This window comes from Carya illinoinensis, chromosome 16, assembly GCF_018687715.1.
Source record: "Carya illinoinensis cultivar Pawnee chromosome 16, C.illinoinensisPawnee_v1, whole genome shotgun sequence".
Lineage (NCBI taxonomy): Eukaryota > Viridiplantae > Streptophyta > Magnoliopsida > Fagales > Juglandaceae > Carya > Carya illinoinensis.
Genome location: NC_056767.1, coordinates 18958653 through 18973765, shown reverse-complemented (window position 1 = coordinate 18973765; position 15113 = coordinate 18958653). Strand labels below are relative to the sequence as shown.

Here is a 15113-nt window from a genome sequence, read left to right as displayed (position 1 = left end):
GTGTTGTAGAGAAAGTATTATTAAATTCTTTCGGGCTTATATTATGGTGCAGTTTAAGGCACTGTTTAGATTAAGAAATCATCTTATTTTATTATTATAATTTTTTTAAATTTTTATATAAAATATAAAATATAATTCAATTTTTTCAAATTCTAATTTAACCTTTTTTTTTAAAATTTAAAAAATAATAATAATATTAAAAAATAATATTTTATTTAATTTACTTTTATTTAAAATCATCTCATATTTTCTTATTATTCAAATAAACCCTAAAAATTTGAGGACGTATGAGAAGATAAATTATGAAGAATTTTATTAGAAATAGTCTGGAACATAGAAACTGCCATCGTATCTTAAAATATCACAAAATAAATTTTTTTATAAAAAGTAAAGAACTTTAATGATGTGTACTAAATAGCATTCTTGATGTATTCTTAGAGAATATTTAATAATTATTTATTTTAAAATAATATTTAATAATTACTTTATTTAGATTTTAAAACGAAATATTCCCTATTTCAATTTTTATTTTCTATTTTGTTATTCTATCTTATTTTTAACCAAATTAGAATTTACAAAAGATTATTTAGAGTCCGTTTGGATGTTGAATTAAATTGAGATGAATTAATATTTTTAAATAATAATTAGTTAAGATGATATAGTAAATTTTGTGAAACTCACTTAAAATGAAGTTAGAAGTTAAGAAGAGTTTAAATATATTTATGAAAAATTGAAATAAATTATGAGTCTCACATATTAAGATGTGCTGATTTAAAAAAAATTATAAACTTCATGTAAAAAAAAATTTTGAATTAAATGATATTTAATAATTTAAAAATTAAAATATAACTAAAATAAAATCTAACTAAAATGAGTTAAACTCATTTATACATTCAAACAAAGGCTAAAGCAAAGCTAGAAGAAGGAAACGTGAACTCGTTGTTTTCACGGAATCACTTCGATCCAAGGGGAACAAAATGTTGGGAGTCTTTGGGACGGTAGCGATTTCCTTTCCTTAGTAAGTAAGTATTCATTTGATCATAGACGTTGGTTCTCTCTTTTAGCTCGAGGCACGTGACGTGATCCGACGGCTCCAATTCCATGGCTAAAAAAAAAAAAACATTATACAGTTCGAATAAGATACGTAATTCCTATTGTTGCGGCAAAATTTTCAGATGATAATTAAAAAAATAACGAATTATTATTTATAATTTATTATTTTATTCTCATAATCCTCCGTACAGTTATTGAAAATAATAAGAAATTAAAATTTACATTAAAAAAATGATACTGTATTAAAATTATACGTGCGTGTAAGATTGCGTACAATCAGAAAATTTGAAGATAATTATTTAATTAGAGCGTGGATATAAAATTGGGACAAGTGAATTCGGAATTGGAGTGTAACCCTGTTCGGAAAACCCAATCTCACCGCCTCGCTATCTCCCGGAATAAAGACAGAAAGCCGAAACTCTCACGCACGTTCTCTAGTATTAAAGTACCTTCGAAAAACTGAAGGGAAGGACATAGCGGAAAGAACAGGGCGAGCGAGGCAAAATTTGTGGGAGAATTCTTGCGAATTCTTGTGAATTGATCCCGTAGTTAAGTAGCTGTGGGAGCGAGAGAGAAAAAGAATCAAATTCATTGGTTCTTTTAGATCTCTCTCTCTCTCTCTCTCTCTCTGTGTTTTGTTAGTGGCCTAAGTTATTGATTCGTTGCTCGTTTCGATTAGAGGAAAAGAAAGGAGTGATCGTGTCCATGATAAACCCTAGGATTGAAGAGGCATCGGCGTAGATGCTTGTCTCTGCGGTGCCTCTGGACCTGAATTGGTTCGTTCAGTTTATTTTCACCGTCTTCGTAATTGCTGTGGGATTGCTCCACCTGGTGAAGAATACGGCCTCGAAGTATTTTGAGGTCGGCGCAAATTTCGAAACAGTGGGAGACCGCTCTGATCCAGCCCCAGTGCCTGGCGTTCTCATGGACGACAGCTTCGTTTGCGCCAACTGCGGCGATCCCGCCCCCAAGAAGTGTTCCGGCTGCAAGGCCGTTCGCTACTGGTATTTTTTCTCTACTGCATACATATTTCTGCGTTTGTTTAAGATATGAATAAAAATATCTTTATACTTCTTGTTTGCTCTCGATTCTATTATTGCTTTATACAATAATTATTACTACCCATGGTTAAATTAGTGCAGACATATTGACGTGGCAAGCAATTTTGATGATGGTAATAACTTTTTTTTTTTTTTGCCCTGTTTGTGATCATTGGTAATTGTGTAATTGCGTTTGTGAGTTGATTGGTTACTCTGTGAGTGCATGAGCGTGTTTGTCTGTTTTCCTCCTTTTTTTTATTTTTTATTTTTTTTATTTTATTTTAATTTTTAATTTTTTTAATTTTTAATTTTTTCTCTTTCTCGTACTGTGTGTGACTATGACAATACTGGTTGGTGAGAGTATTGGTAGTGGTTATGTGACTATCGTGTTGTTTCTAAATCGATACGCGTGCCTAATTATTCTTAATTTTACTAAACAACTTAGTGCCGTGCATTATCTCAAGTGATTAGACTATGCTGACTGCTGAGCAAGAAAAGTTGATAAAATCAGGGCTGTTTTGTAACACTTAAATGGAATGCCCAAACCATATGGTCTACACTCTAAAATGATAAGTCAATAATACAATTGGAGCCTCATAGGAACATTATAAAAAGTAAGAACTTCTCATTCTCAAGCAATGTGGGATTCCATAGATCACCTATGCTCACTTATCAAATTGGGGTATCACAATCTTCCCCCTTATATTCCTGACGTCCTCGTTAGGATAGTCTGTCGTAAGTGGCACGACTCAAGTTTCACATTTCTGGTTAGGATAGACTCTGATATCATTTGTAATGCTCTAATGGAAAGCCCAAACCACATGGCCTATTCTCCAAAAGGACTAGTCAATGATACAATTAGAGCCCTATTGGAACATTATAAAGATCAATAACTTCTCATTCCCAAGCAATGTGGGAATCCTATAGACCACCTACCCTCACTTATGAGAAAGGGGTATCACATATTTAAATGACATTTATTGTTGAAATTTATTTATACACTGGTGGAGACGGGAATTATGTATGTGCCAAGGTTAATTGAGGACTGGTGTAAATAGTCAAAAAGTTTACAAATAAACTTATTGTCCTGAACCCCACACTTATGGCAAGAACTTGGGCAAGTCTTTGTTGCATCTTTTCAATTTTTAATGTCCACAAGTATGTGATTTTTTTTATAAATGTCTTGAATTTCACCCCATTTTAATAAACGAACATAAAATTGTGAATGGTTATCATCTATGTCTCTATAGACAAACTTCGTGTTTTTGGGATTCCATTATAGATGAAGTATCTACTCAAGGCTTCACTTCAGGAAACCTAGTCATACTTGACGAGGAAAGATTCTTGTTTCTAAAAAGTACATGGGAAGTTGTAACACCCTTTCCCATAGGTACGGAATCTTACGTACATTCCTAACGTAATGCACGGTAAAGAGATTCAACATCATAAAAATACCTCACTTATTGAATCACAAAACTAACTTAGCATGATGGAATTTCATAATTTAAAAACTAAAACTTAATAAAATAACATAAACTAACAAGTCCTATGTGCCAAAATCACTTATTCAACTGTCCAATCATAACTAACCCATGTGGTACTATGAATAAAATTTATTGGTTACCTATTAAAAAAAAACTAACCCATGTGGTACTAACACTTATTCAAGGTCTAAGTTTGTGGAAGAATAATCTACTCCTAGCACACATGCTTTGTATCCACACAATCATCATCTGAGACATTAAAACATAAAAATAGATTAACAAACAAACAAGTCAAAGACTCAGTAACAGCACATCATACTGTAAACTTAATTTAGCTTAACATTATGTTTAACTTTGAAAACTTTCATACATCATCGTACATTCACATAGCATATAGATAATTAGTAACATAGGCGAAATCAAATCTAATAATGGCAATACATGTAACATGGATGCATGAATGGTTGACTCCATGCGTTTCCTATCATTCATACATGACTCGTTCATCTCGTCTATCACTTACCTAGTGGCCGTCATAACATATGTGCATTTGTCCAATTGTTGTTGACTACATGAATCGTAGCATAACATATGGTGAACCACGCTTAGGTCCATGACACCTTATATATCATAGCATACACATGGTGAACCACACTTAGGTTTGTGGCACCGCATAAAATCATAACATAGCATATGGTGAAGTACGCTTAGGTCTGTGTCACATCATATATTGTAGCATAGCGTATGGTGAAGCACTCTTAGGTCCATGTCACCAAATACATCATAGCATACTTATGGTGGACCACTCTTAGGTCTGCGGCTTGCACATCCCACCCATAATATAAGGCCAATCTTAACTTACTTATCTTTCACATGAATTCTTACTTATCTTATTATGATGCATATGACCATGTTGACTTCATGAATTTCATGGCGTCTTACTTAGATGTATGGCATAGCATTGATCATGACATATTAACATGAGCATTACATAATCATAACATAAACTACATAACATAATATGACATCATGGTGGCACGATTAAGAAGAAATTTTAAGCTCCAGCTGAGTTTGTTCGTGATCCACAAAATTTCTATAATTCCTATCCCTTTAAATACTACACAATAGAGAAATAGGGACCATCTTCCACACTATTGCAATTTGTGGGCTGCTTATAATCCTCTCCAATTGGGAAAGAGATCTACTATTGTTATGGGCATAGCTCAAGCCAACCCAACTCACAGATTGCTGTAAACCTTTGGAATATCTTCTCCATGCATTAGAGCAGAAATCTAATACTTGTACTCCTATTTGTTTGGTTTGCGAGTTTGTCTCTGATGCTAGAGTTTTGATTTTGGGTAAAAAGCTTACCCAACAAAAAAAGATACTGGCAATCTTACAATGGGTAAAAGGTGGCCTATAGATTTCCCGCTCTTTCTGCACATGCAACACTAATCTTTCAAAATTATATGATGTTTTCGTCAGTTGTTCATGGTGAGGATCTTTCCTGGTGACTGTTCATGCAAAAAAATAAAAAATAAAGCTATATTCAGAGGCGCCTTAGTCCACCAAATCACCAAGTATCCTAAAGTATGAGGATCTTATAGAAGGATCAGACATGAACTTTTCTTTCATGGTAGGGGTCCAAAGCATCTTATCTTTACTTCCAGGCCGTCGTTTAGTAGAGTACAAAAAGTCAAAAAATGCTGTGAAGGCACCAACCTCTCAAGCATGGGCCACTCTGAAAAAACCAACGTTGTAGTAGGGGAGCCACTGGATATATCATGTAGACTATATGCTATTACAAACCAATTATGACTAAAACTGTACTGAAAATTGTAGTTCTGAGAAAATTAAATGAATTCTGGTAAGTTCTTGAGCAAGGTGTCTACTTTGCATCTAGCTAAATTGAGTCGCGATTCTTGCTTGACCACGACTCAAGCGAGGATTGAGAAAACTCTCGGGTGGAGCTCTTGCTCTTCATTTGTAGTATTTATATGTTTCTCTCTGCATTAAAGTTTTTTTAATGAGTTTCATATTTGGTGGGTAATGGCATGCTTATGTTCTTTTTTATGCATTAATTCTAGTTTGTTTTTGTTTTTGTTTTCTATATATTTATTAACTTTTTTAGTGGGTTTGCTTGAATATTTATTAGTGGTAGTTAGGTTCAGAGAAAATTATGATGCATAACATTATTTTGTCTTCTTGCCAGTTTGGAAAAATGCCAAGAAACCCCAAGGGGTTTGTCCAAGTGGTGAAGGGCTTGGTCTTGGGGTATCACTCCCTTTAAGGTCCAAGGTTCAACACCTCATGGTTGCAAACAATCCTTTGGGGCCACACCCCTGGTAAAAAGCTAGCGATTTAACCAGTTCCGTATAGGGAAACATCCTAGGATGCGGTGCACAGGACCGGGGTTTACTCTGCAGGGGTGGGTCCAAAGGGCCCTGCCTTGAAGAGGTTCCCTGACATTAAAAAAAAAAAAAGGCCTAAGAAGTAAAAAGTTCAGAGAAAATGATCATACATAACATTATTTTTTGTCTTTTTTCCAGTTCGAAAAACTGCCAAGAAGTGCACTGGAAATCTGGGCATAAGACAAATTGCAAGCGTCAATCATCTGGAGTAAATTCAACTTGTAGTCTTGCAGGAAGAAAGTCATCTGCAATTGCATTAGTTCCTGCTCGTGGAACCTCTAAGTTTATCAAGCAGCCAGAAAAGGTAATTGTTGGTCTTTTCTTTTTGTTGTTTTTCCTTTTATATACCATAACCGACTGATGAATTATTGGTTATTTTTCAACCATGGAGAAACTTATAACTCACACTTGTACTTTTTCAGATTCTTTTTCCATATGATGAGTTTCTGAGATTTTTCAATTGGGAGAATCCTGGATTTCCTCCTTGTGGACTCCTAAATTGTGGAAACAGGTGTGTTTATACCATATTTAGGCTTTAATATAATACCATCATTGCATGCTTTTTTTTTTTTTGATAAGTAAGAAACTTTATTGAAGAGAATGAAACTAGGCAAAGCCCATATACACAGGAAGTATACAAAATGAGACACCTAATTACATTCTAGAAAGCTGAAAAAAAGACAAAAACTCATTAACATTCCCTTCCTTAAGAACAATAGCAGAAAACCACTGAATAAGAGAAAACACAAAGAAATTCCAGATTTCCCCCACTACTTGCTCCTTATTTTTTGAAGCACCTGTCATTCCTTTCTGTCAAAATGCACCACATTAAGCACAAAGGTATCATTCTCCACGCCTCAGCCTGTTGAGAGCTATTATGATGCCTATTCCAACATGCTAATAAATCCACCACACCCTTAGGCATAACCCAACACAACCCAGCTCTACCGAAAATGCCAATCCATAACTCCCTAGCCACTTCACAATGTAAAAGTAAATGGTCAACCGATTCCCCATTCTTCTTACACATACAACACCACTCCAAAACAATCATACCATGTTTCCTTAGTTTATCAACCGTCAAAATCTTCCCAAGTGCAGCTGTCCAAATAAAAAAAGCCACTTTAGAAGGAACAAGGACCCTCTCCAAATGCTCTTCCATGGAAAAAAAACTTGCTGTTGGGCATTCAGCACCTTATAGAAGGAGCTAACTGAAAACTTATTACTCCCCTTATGCTTCCGCAGCATATGATCTCTCCCAACCCCAGCTGCCTTCACTTAATACAGAAAACTGAAGAAATCTACGAACTCATCAAGTTCCCAGTCTTGAGCATTTCTAGTGAAACAGATATTCCAGTGCACAGTCCTATTGTCACAACACAAAACTTCTGAAACAGCAGCCTGCTGGTTTCCAGCAAGCTGAAAACAGACAGAAAAACAATTTTAAGAGGTCTCTCACTACACCATTCATCATGCCAAAACCGAATACAAAGACCTTCTCCAACCTTAAAACTTAATCTGTTTTACAAAAGAGCTCCACCCCTTTCTAATATATTTCCATAAACTAACACCATAAGGCCCCACTGACACCTGTACTTCCAATCAATCACCACTGTCCACAAAGAATCCCCTTCGTGATGATATCTCCACAACCACTTTCCTAATAATGCCATATTAAAAAAAGTCAAGTTACGCACCCCCGAACCACCATTAACAATCGGACAACACACCCTTTGCCAACTCACTAAATGAAATTTATTCTCCTCCCCCATCATTGCATGCTTTACACATGGACATATTGCACTCGTGCATGCCATTCCCCTTCCCCTTCCCCTTCCCCCCTTCAATGCAAATCATACACCAACACGAACATGTGAATGTAGCACTAATGAATGACGATTCTCAATTCTGTTTTTCTTGTGTAGTTGCTTTGCCAATGTGGTTTTGCAATGTCTTACATTCACACGGCCACTTGCTGCTTACTTGTTGGAGAAAGGCCATCAAAGAGAGTGTAAGTTTTGGTGGGATTACAAATGTTTAACCTAATTTTAAGTCTAAAGACACTTGTTTTTTTTTTGGTCCAGGCCATCATAATGGTTGGTGCTTCCTATGTGAGTTTCAAACCCATGTTAAAAGGGCAACCCAAAGTTTGCAAGAATTTTCACCCATAAATATTCTCTCTCGCTTACCTAATATCGGTGGTAATCTTGGCTATGGCAGTCAGGAGGATGCTCACGAGTTCATGAGGTTTGTCCTATTTGCATCGAATTCAGTTTGTTCACTTATTCTAGGAAGTTTTCGGGTTTGGTTTGGTAGTAGAGAATTTTGAGATGAGAATTTTGAGTTTAAGATGAAATATTAAAATGTTTATATTTTAATATTATTATTGTTTTGGGATTTGGAAAAGTTAAGTAAAAGTTAAATTTTTTATTATATTTTGTATAGGAATATGAGAAAGTTGTAATGATGAGATGAGAATTTTGAGATTAAGATGAAAATTCTTATGTGCCAAACTGAACCACACTTGAATAAGGACATACTGGAATTTAGTGGCATGCTTTTTTCTTAGTAATCGAAAATCATTATTACCAAAGGGTGCACCAAGTACATAGGAAGTATACAAGAGCCATCTAAACAGAATAAGAGGAAGGAAAAGAATGACAAACACTAGAAAGAGAATACTCCACCACAAGCTAATTTATCCACCCTTCTAACCTACATGACTAAAATCACCAGAAGCCCTTTAAAAAAAATAACATCATTTAAACTGTTCTAGCTTCAAGAGAATAAGCGGTGATAATTTTGGTTTAATTTTGTGAAGCCAACTGCCTTGCTTGTAGGTTTGCTATTGATACAATGCAGTCCATCTGCCTTGATGAATTTGGTGGAGAAAAAGCTGTTGAACCTAGCTCTCAAGAGACCACCCTTATCCAACATATATTTGGTGGTCAACTCCAATCCCAGGTTATGCAAATCACTAGACCGTACTTAGAAATTTGCTTCTTGTTTACAGAAGTCCTTTTACTTCATGCATATAATTTTGGTGCTAGGGATCACATTGGCAGTCTTATTTTTTGCATTTTTTTATCTTATTTTCAAAGCTTAACTCACCCTCTTGGTGGATCCTCTCTCCCATAGAAAGTAATTTGTTGTTTACTTATAACTTTAAAAAAAAAAGTTTTTTGCTTATAATTTCTATATATCCAGTCTTAGGAAAACCTGATCAATACCTTTTCATAATTTCTATACTTTCAAATGGAAACTGTAAGTTAGAACACCCTCTTATTTAATCTTTCAAGAAAAAAGAATCTCAATACACGCAAGAAATGGTATTAATATGATCAGGTTTTCCTTAGACTGGAAGTATAGATTATGAAATTCCATCCTTTATTGGACAATGAAACTAATTTGATAATTTGCCATCCTTTTCATCTGATGCCTATATCCATTTTTTAGCATCCTTTTAAGGTGCTTGCTTTTCTTCTTTTTATTTTTATTTTTTTAATTTTTATTTATTTTTTAAATTTTTATATAGAATTCTCATTATTCAATGTAAGTTCATATTTATTTATTAGTTGGAAGGGCTTATCTTTATCTTGTTCAGATAGGGGTATCTTGAGAGAGTTTTTTTTTTTTTTAAATAAAAAATCTCTATGCTAAATTATGAAGGGAAGAATGAAGAGGGGAATACACTTCCTCTCCATCATTCTCTATCCTTATTTGAAGCATAACATATTTTGTTTTTTCCAGGTGATATGTACAAAATGCAATAATATCTCAAATCAGTATGAAAATATGATGGATTTGACAGTTGAAATTCATGGGGATGCCGCATCATTGGAGGAATGCCTGGACCAGTTCACAAGCAGGGAATGGCTTCATGGAGAAAATATGTATAAATGTGATGGGTATGGTTACTTCTCGTTTTTTATTGTATTTAACACAAAAAAGAAATATCTAATTATACATTCTGTGTTGTTGGCTCTTATCAGATGTATGTGTATTTTAGTAATATTCTCTTTTTTGACGATAGTTTAAATTTTTTTATCATTTGTAATCATCATTTCAGTCATCACTTAAAGTGGTAAACCTGTACTTCCTATCTTTATTACCCAATTTTATTGTTTAATTAAGAGGTAAACCTTTACTTCTTATTGTGATTGTTGAGATATGCCAATTTTGATTCAAAATGATGTTTTGGTGGGAAGTAAATTGATGGTGGGTTGATTCTTTCATATTGCTCCTAGCATGGTATCTTTAATTTGCTTTATGTTTGTGTTGCGTCAAAGAAAGACTTGTTACAAGTAGCAAGTAGTATATGGTTTAGTTTGTAATACTTCTAAAATTTACTGATACTTTGCTCATTAGTTTGTAATGCCTTAATTATGTGCTTTCAGAGCCTGCATCCCCATTACATCCTTGAACTAAATATTTCTGTTTTTCGCAGCTGCAATGACTATGTTAAGGCATGGAAGCGTCTTACTGTAAAAAAAGCTCCAAATATTCTAACCATTGCCTTAAAAAGATTTCAGGTCTGAGCTATTACTCATTTTACATGGTCTATTACGTATTTGTAATGTGCTTGGTATCTGAATATTCTATGGCTTTTTTTTTGCCCTTAAATTTTATTTTCACCTTCAAAAGTTTTAGTGCGTCATAAAAAAAAAGTATTAGTGTCAGCTCAAGTTGATGTAAATTTTTATTTTTTTTTTGGAAAAAAACACCACACTCATACTATGGGGAAAAAAAAAAAATGAAAAGATAAAAAATAAAAACAGGTGTGTGGTGTGGGGTTGATGAGTATAATTTTTCAATTTCCAAATGTCTCTCAAACTTATATTTATCTTTGGGTTTTCATTTGATTTCTTGTTATTTGTTGGCAATCTTTACAGAGTGGGAGGTTTGGGAAACTTAATAAGAGAGTAGCTTTCCCAGAGACCTTGGATCTTAGCCCCTACATGAGTGAGTCTGGAGATAGTACAGATACCTACAAGCTTTATGCAGTTGTCGTTCATGTGGATATGTTGAATGCATCATTTTTTGGTCACTACATCTGTTATACCAAGGATTTCCGTGGAAATTGGTATAGAATTGATGATTGCAAGGTATACCTTTTTTTTAGTCTCTCTCTCTCCCTCTCTTCAAATTGTTTGTGTCATGCATGGTTCCTGCACACATACGACAGATTAGGGCCAAAGTAAGAATTGGTATCCTTTATTTCTAAATCCCTAAAGTGAGATTATACGTTTCATTCTATGCTATTGCTTGTTCAATACTGCTCGTGTAGGAATTATTTATCCAGAAATACAGCTTGTCTAGGAAATGGTTATAGCAGTGCCACTGACATCTGCCGTAGGAATTATTATTTTTATATTGCAAAAAGTATTTTTATACTGAAAAAAGGAATTTCACCTTCGAAGCAGTTTGTTGTTCCCCTTTTTGTTGGCAAGTGAGTCTTCTTGCACCTATTAAAGCAGTTAGTGATCCCATATGTTGCAAGGCCACCGTACTCACTTTTGATGAATGAATCCTTACAATTTGATAGTGTGTGATCCCATCTATCAGTTCTCACTTTTTCGACTCTTTCAGGTTACAAGTGTTGAATTAGAAGAGGTACTCTCTCAAGGAGCATATATGCTTTTATACAGCAGGTATCTGTCTCTGTGTCCCAATGTCTAATCTCATTTTACTTTATTTTCTTTCTTGTTCCATTGACCTTACATTTTAGACCATTTTGTATTTGGGTAATTTAGTTGCCTTTAGTGTGATTCAAATTATGGAGTCTGTGACATGGGTGGCCTTGCAAGTTGAGTTATTGTGTTAAGTTGTGCATTGTTTGTCAAGTACTTTCCTCCTCAGATTGGGCCCTTTTTCAATCTATAATACCTCTATGTGAGCATTCTTATATGTGCTAGATCTATAAAAAGATCTTACAAAAGTAAGTTTACAAATTGACGTGACTTGATAAAACACATCAAGTTTATTTTACAACAAAAGGTGCTTTATAATTTAACACATCATATTAAGCCACATCAGTTTATAAGCATTTTTTTTTTTTTTGTTTTTGTAAGATTCATTTGTAGATCAATCATTTATCTTCTTATTTATTGGGAAATGCATGTCGGGATGTCTATGTTGCTGTTTCTATTTGTGTTTATCATTGTTGAAAAATCAAGTGGAGTGTGTTGGCATTGTTTAAAAGTTTTTGTCGAGACATTGTTTTTCTCATGCCTGGCTGCAATTGAATACTCGAGTTAGTCTTTTGATGGATATACCAGATGATCCTGTTTACCTTTGGATGGACAGGGTTTGTGCTCGACCATCGTGTCTTATAACTGTCGAACCTTCAGAGAAGGAGCAGCAGCAAATGATGCAAGAGAAAGTTGTGCCCTGCCCAAACGAACAAGTTGGATGCTTAAAAACTGCCGAGTCTATAAAACCCATTAATGGTTTTGCTGTTCCATCTGATTATGGTCCATTCTCGATGGTTTCTCGCTGTGAAGAAGAGTCATCTACTGGAATAAACTCTGTAGCTCTAAAAGAACATCTCGAGGATATGGATATGGTTAGCTGCGATTCATCTGTTTGTAGGGAGGTTCTCATCTGTGAAACTGAGTCATCTATGGGAATTAGTCTCGAAGATTTAAGAGAAGATACAGATGGTATGAGTATGGTCAATCCTGCGTCAAATCCACCAGAAAATGAACTTTTAAGGTCTGAGAGAGATTCTTCCGTTGCATTTGATTCTCGGGCTGGAAGAGATTCAAAAGATGTGAATATGGTTGCTCATTCCGAGTTGTGTCCGGCTGATCTCAAGGAAGTTTCCTGCAGTGAAATGGAATATTCCGTTTCAATTGATTGCAAAGGGGAAGATTCACAGGATGTGGGTGGTGAGTCAATACCTTCATCCGTTGGAAAAGATATTGAAGTTTATGCCAACGGATATGCTGATCAAAATGGAATTCTATGTCCACCGGAACACGCTAACGAACTAGTTTCAGGTCAAGTTCATAAATTGAAGCATGAGTCGCCCCTCTGGAATTCTGATACTGAGCATGAAAGTGGAGCCAATAGAGTAGAAATAATGGGTGGGTAGCAGTTTGTAGCTGTTGTTTCCTTTAGTTCATATATATTTTTCCACGATCCACCATCAAAAGGATAAGATCGAGATGGGAATTTCTCTTTTTTTTTCTTTTTTTTTTTTTTTTTTTTTTTCCCTGGAGTTTCAGTATTGCAGAAATCTCTGGATTCTATTGTACCTTTTCCCGATGGACTCTCTAACTACATAAAAAATTGACAGAATTAACGATGTCGCTTTGGATTGTGAGGGGAAGTACCTTCTCTGTGTACACTGTCGATCTAATTTTTATTTGTAAGAATAATTATGATAGAATGAATAATACCTTGCTTTAATTTTTTGAGACTTTGTATTTCTTCTCCTAATTGTATCGTGGCTTGATTGGTTGTCTGAAGCAAAGCAATAAATCTTGGTATTAGTTTCTACAATTTTCTTTATACTCGGATGAAACTTGAACCTCCACATATTGCGAAATGAAAATCCTTTATTGTGAGGACTATGCCGGAATGAGGGAGGGAATCCCTAAACGTAGGCATGCTGGCAACAAGGGGGCAGTGGGAGCGACATGCATGCGGCTAAGGTGGAAGTAAGACGAGCAACATGTTGTAGAGCCTAATAGATGCAGGGCAGCACAGGAGATAGGGGAAGGTTCGCCTGACACCATGTGAGCAAAGGAAGGGTTGATCCCAATATTTTGAATACCGTATTGTACCGGTTGGTACGGTAGGAATTTACTGTGTTGGAATAGTAACTAGCAAGGGGGAGGTAGGTGTTTTGTATTGGGTCAAATACTGATCGTTTTGATGCATTTTGGACAATATTGGCTGATTTTCGATATATCGGCCATTTCAACGTTTTGATGCGTTTTGGTCAATATTGGCTGGTTTTCGATATATCGGCCATTTCAATGCATTTCGGTCAATATTGGCTAGTTGTGGTATTTTTGTAATTAATATAAAAATCCTGACTTTTTTGTAATTTTTACTCAAATTCTCATATCTAAAGATTCTTATATGTGTTTTAACTTTTTAAGATTTGCATTAATGTTATTTTTAAATATAATTTATACATATAATTCATTTATCTATATTAGACAATTTCGAAACGGTATACCGAAATGGAAACAATTTCGAAATATTTCGTTTTAGTGCCTTAGTTGAAACGGTCACAAAAATGGTATTCAAAACTTTGGTTGGCCCTATAGGAGGCAGGAAATGGCAACGAGTGAGGACAAAGCCAATGCAAAGCTGGGAGCACTTTGAGATAAAATGGAGGCAGCAGGTGTCGTACCCAAGGCCTATGCTCCATTAGGAGTCATAGCAGGAGTACGCTTAGGGAGATGGAATACTGTTGTGGCCTAATGCCATGTGGGAGACATTTATGAGGAGGACATATGGACAGCCGGTCTTGTCCCATCAGTCACTCAGTCTTTACAATTCTTCAATCTAGAGGATATATGGATAGCCAAGATTGAAGGTCTGTTATTCAAGCAAGATGAGGTTAGGGAAAACGTCAAGTTCTGTTAGGACTGTAACCGGCTATATTGCCATATAAAAGGCAATGGATGAGAGTCAACATCCCACTTCCAAGATTGTAAAGAACTTCAATACTTTTCTTCTTTTCTATTTGAAGGCTTCAAGGACGTCGAGAGCTTAGAGTCTTTGTCAACTTAAGACAGCGCGACTATTATTATTTACAATACTATCTAGGTATGTTCACTCTTATGACCATACTAGAAATGTAGGGTAAATACTTTTGGGTATGTTCAGGATTTGCATATTCTACTTCTTATCTCTTTCTCTCATGAAAGTGCATACTTTTCTCATTATATTTATTGACTACTTTGATGAGGTGATTTAAAGACGATATGATTTAAAGTGATGTGTTTTCCATGTGCTTTGTACTCATGGGATTGGGTTGAGGATTCTCCGTATTATTCCTTAGCAGCACGTTCCAACGAGTTTCAAACATATAGAGGGCTTCCTCATGATGATTGGAGTGGGGCGTTCCCGTATTGGCTTCACATGATATCAAGGGTAGAGAGAGC

The 15113-nt window shown here is 35.2% G+C and overlaps 1 protein-coding gene across 2 annotated transcripts; it reads left to right on the top strand.

The window, feature by feature from the left end:
* Positions 1–1389: 1389 nt before the first annotated feature.
* LOC122299156 (ubiquitin carboxyl-terminal hydrolase 18-like) lies at positions 1390–13401 on the top strand. Of its 2 annotated transcripts, XM_043109158.1 has the most exons (12): positions 1925–2057; positions 5790–5922; positions 6127–6292; positions 6411–6499; positions 7914–7999; positions 8073–8235; positions 8829–8952; positions 9739–9896; positions 10436–10520; positions 10881–11093; positions 11578–11639; positions 12295–13401. In XM_043109158.1, exons 2-12 carry the CDS (start codon positions 5888–5890, stop codon positions 13082–13084), a joined length of 1971 nt encoding a protein of 656 aa, XP_042965092.1. In that variant the 5' UTR covers positions 1925–2057; positions 5790–5887; the 3' UTR covers positions 13085–13401. The 2 variants fall into 2 exon arrangements, with proteins under 2 accessions (XP_042965091.1, XP_042965092.1); XM_043109157.1 differs by lacking the exon at positions 5790–5922 and having other exon boundaries at positions 1390–2057.
* The last annotated feature ends 1712 nt before the right edge of the window (positions 13402–15113 follow it).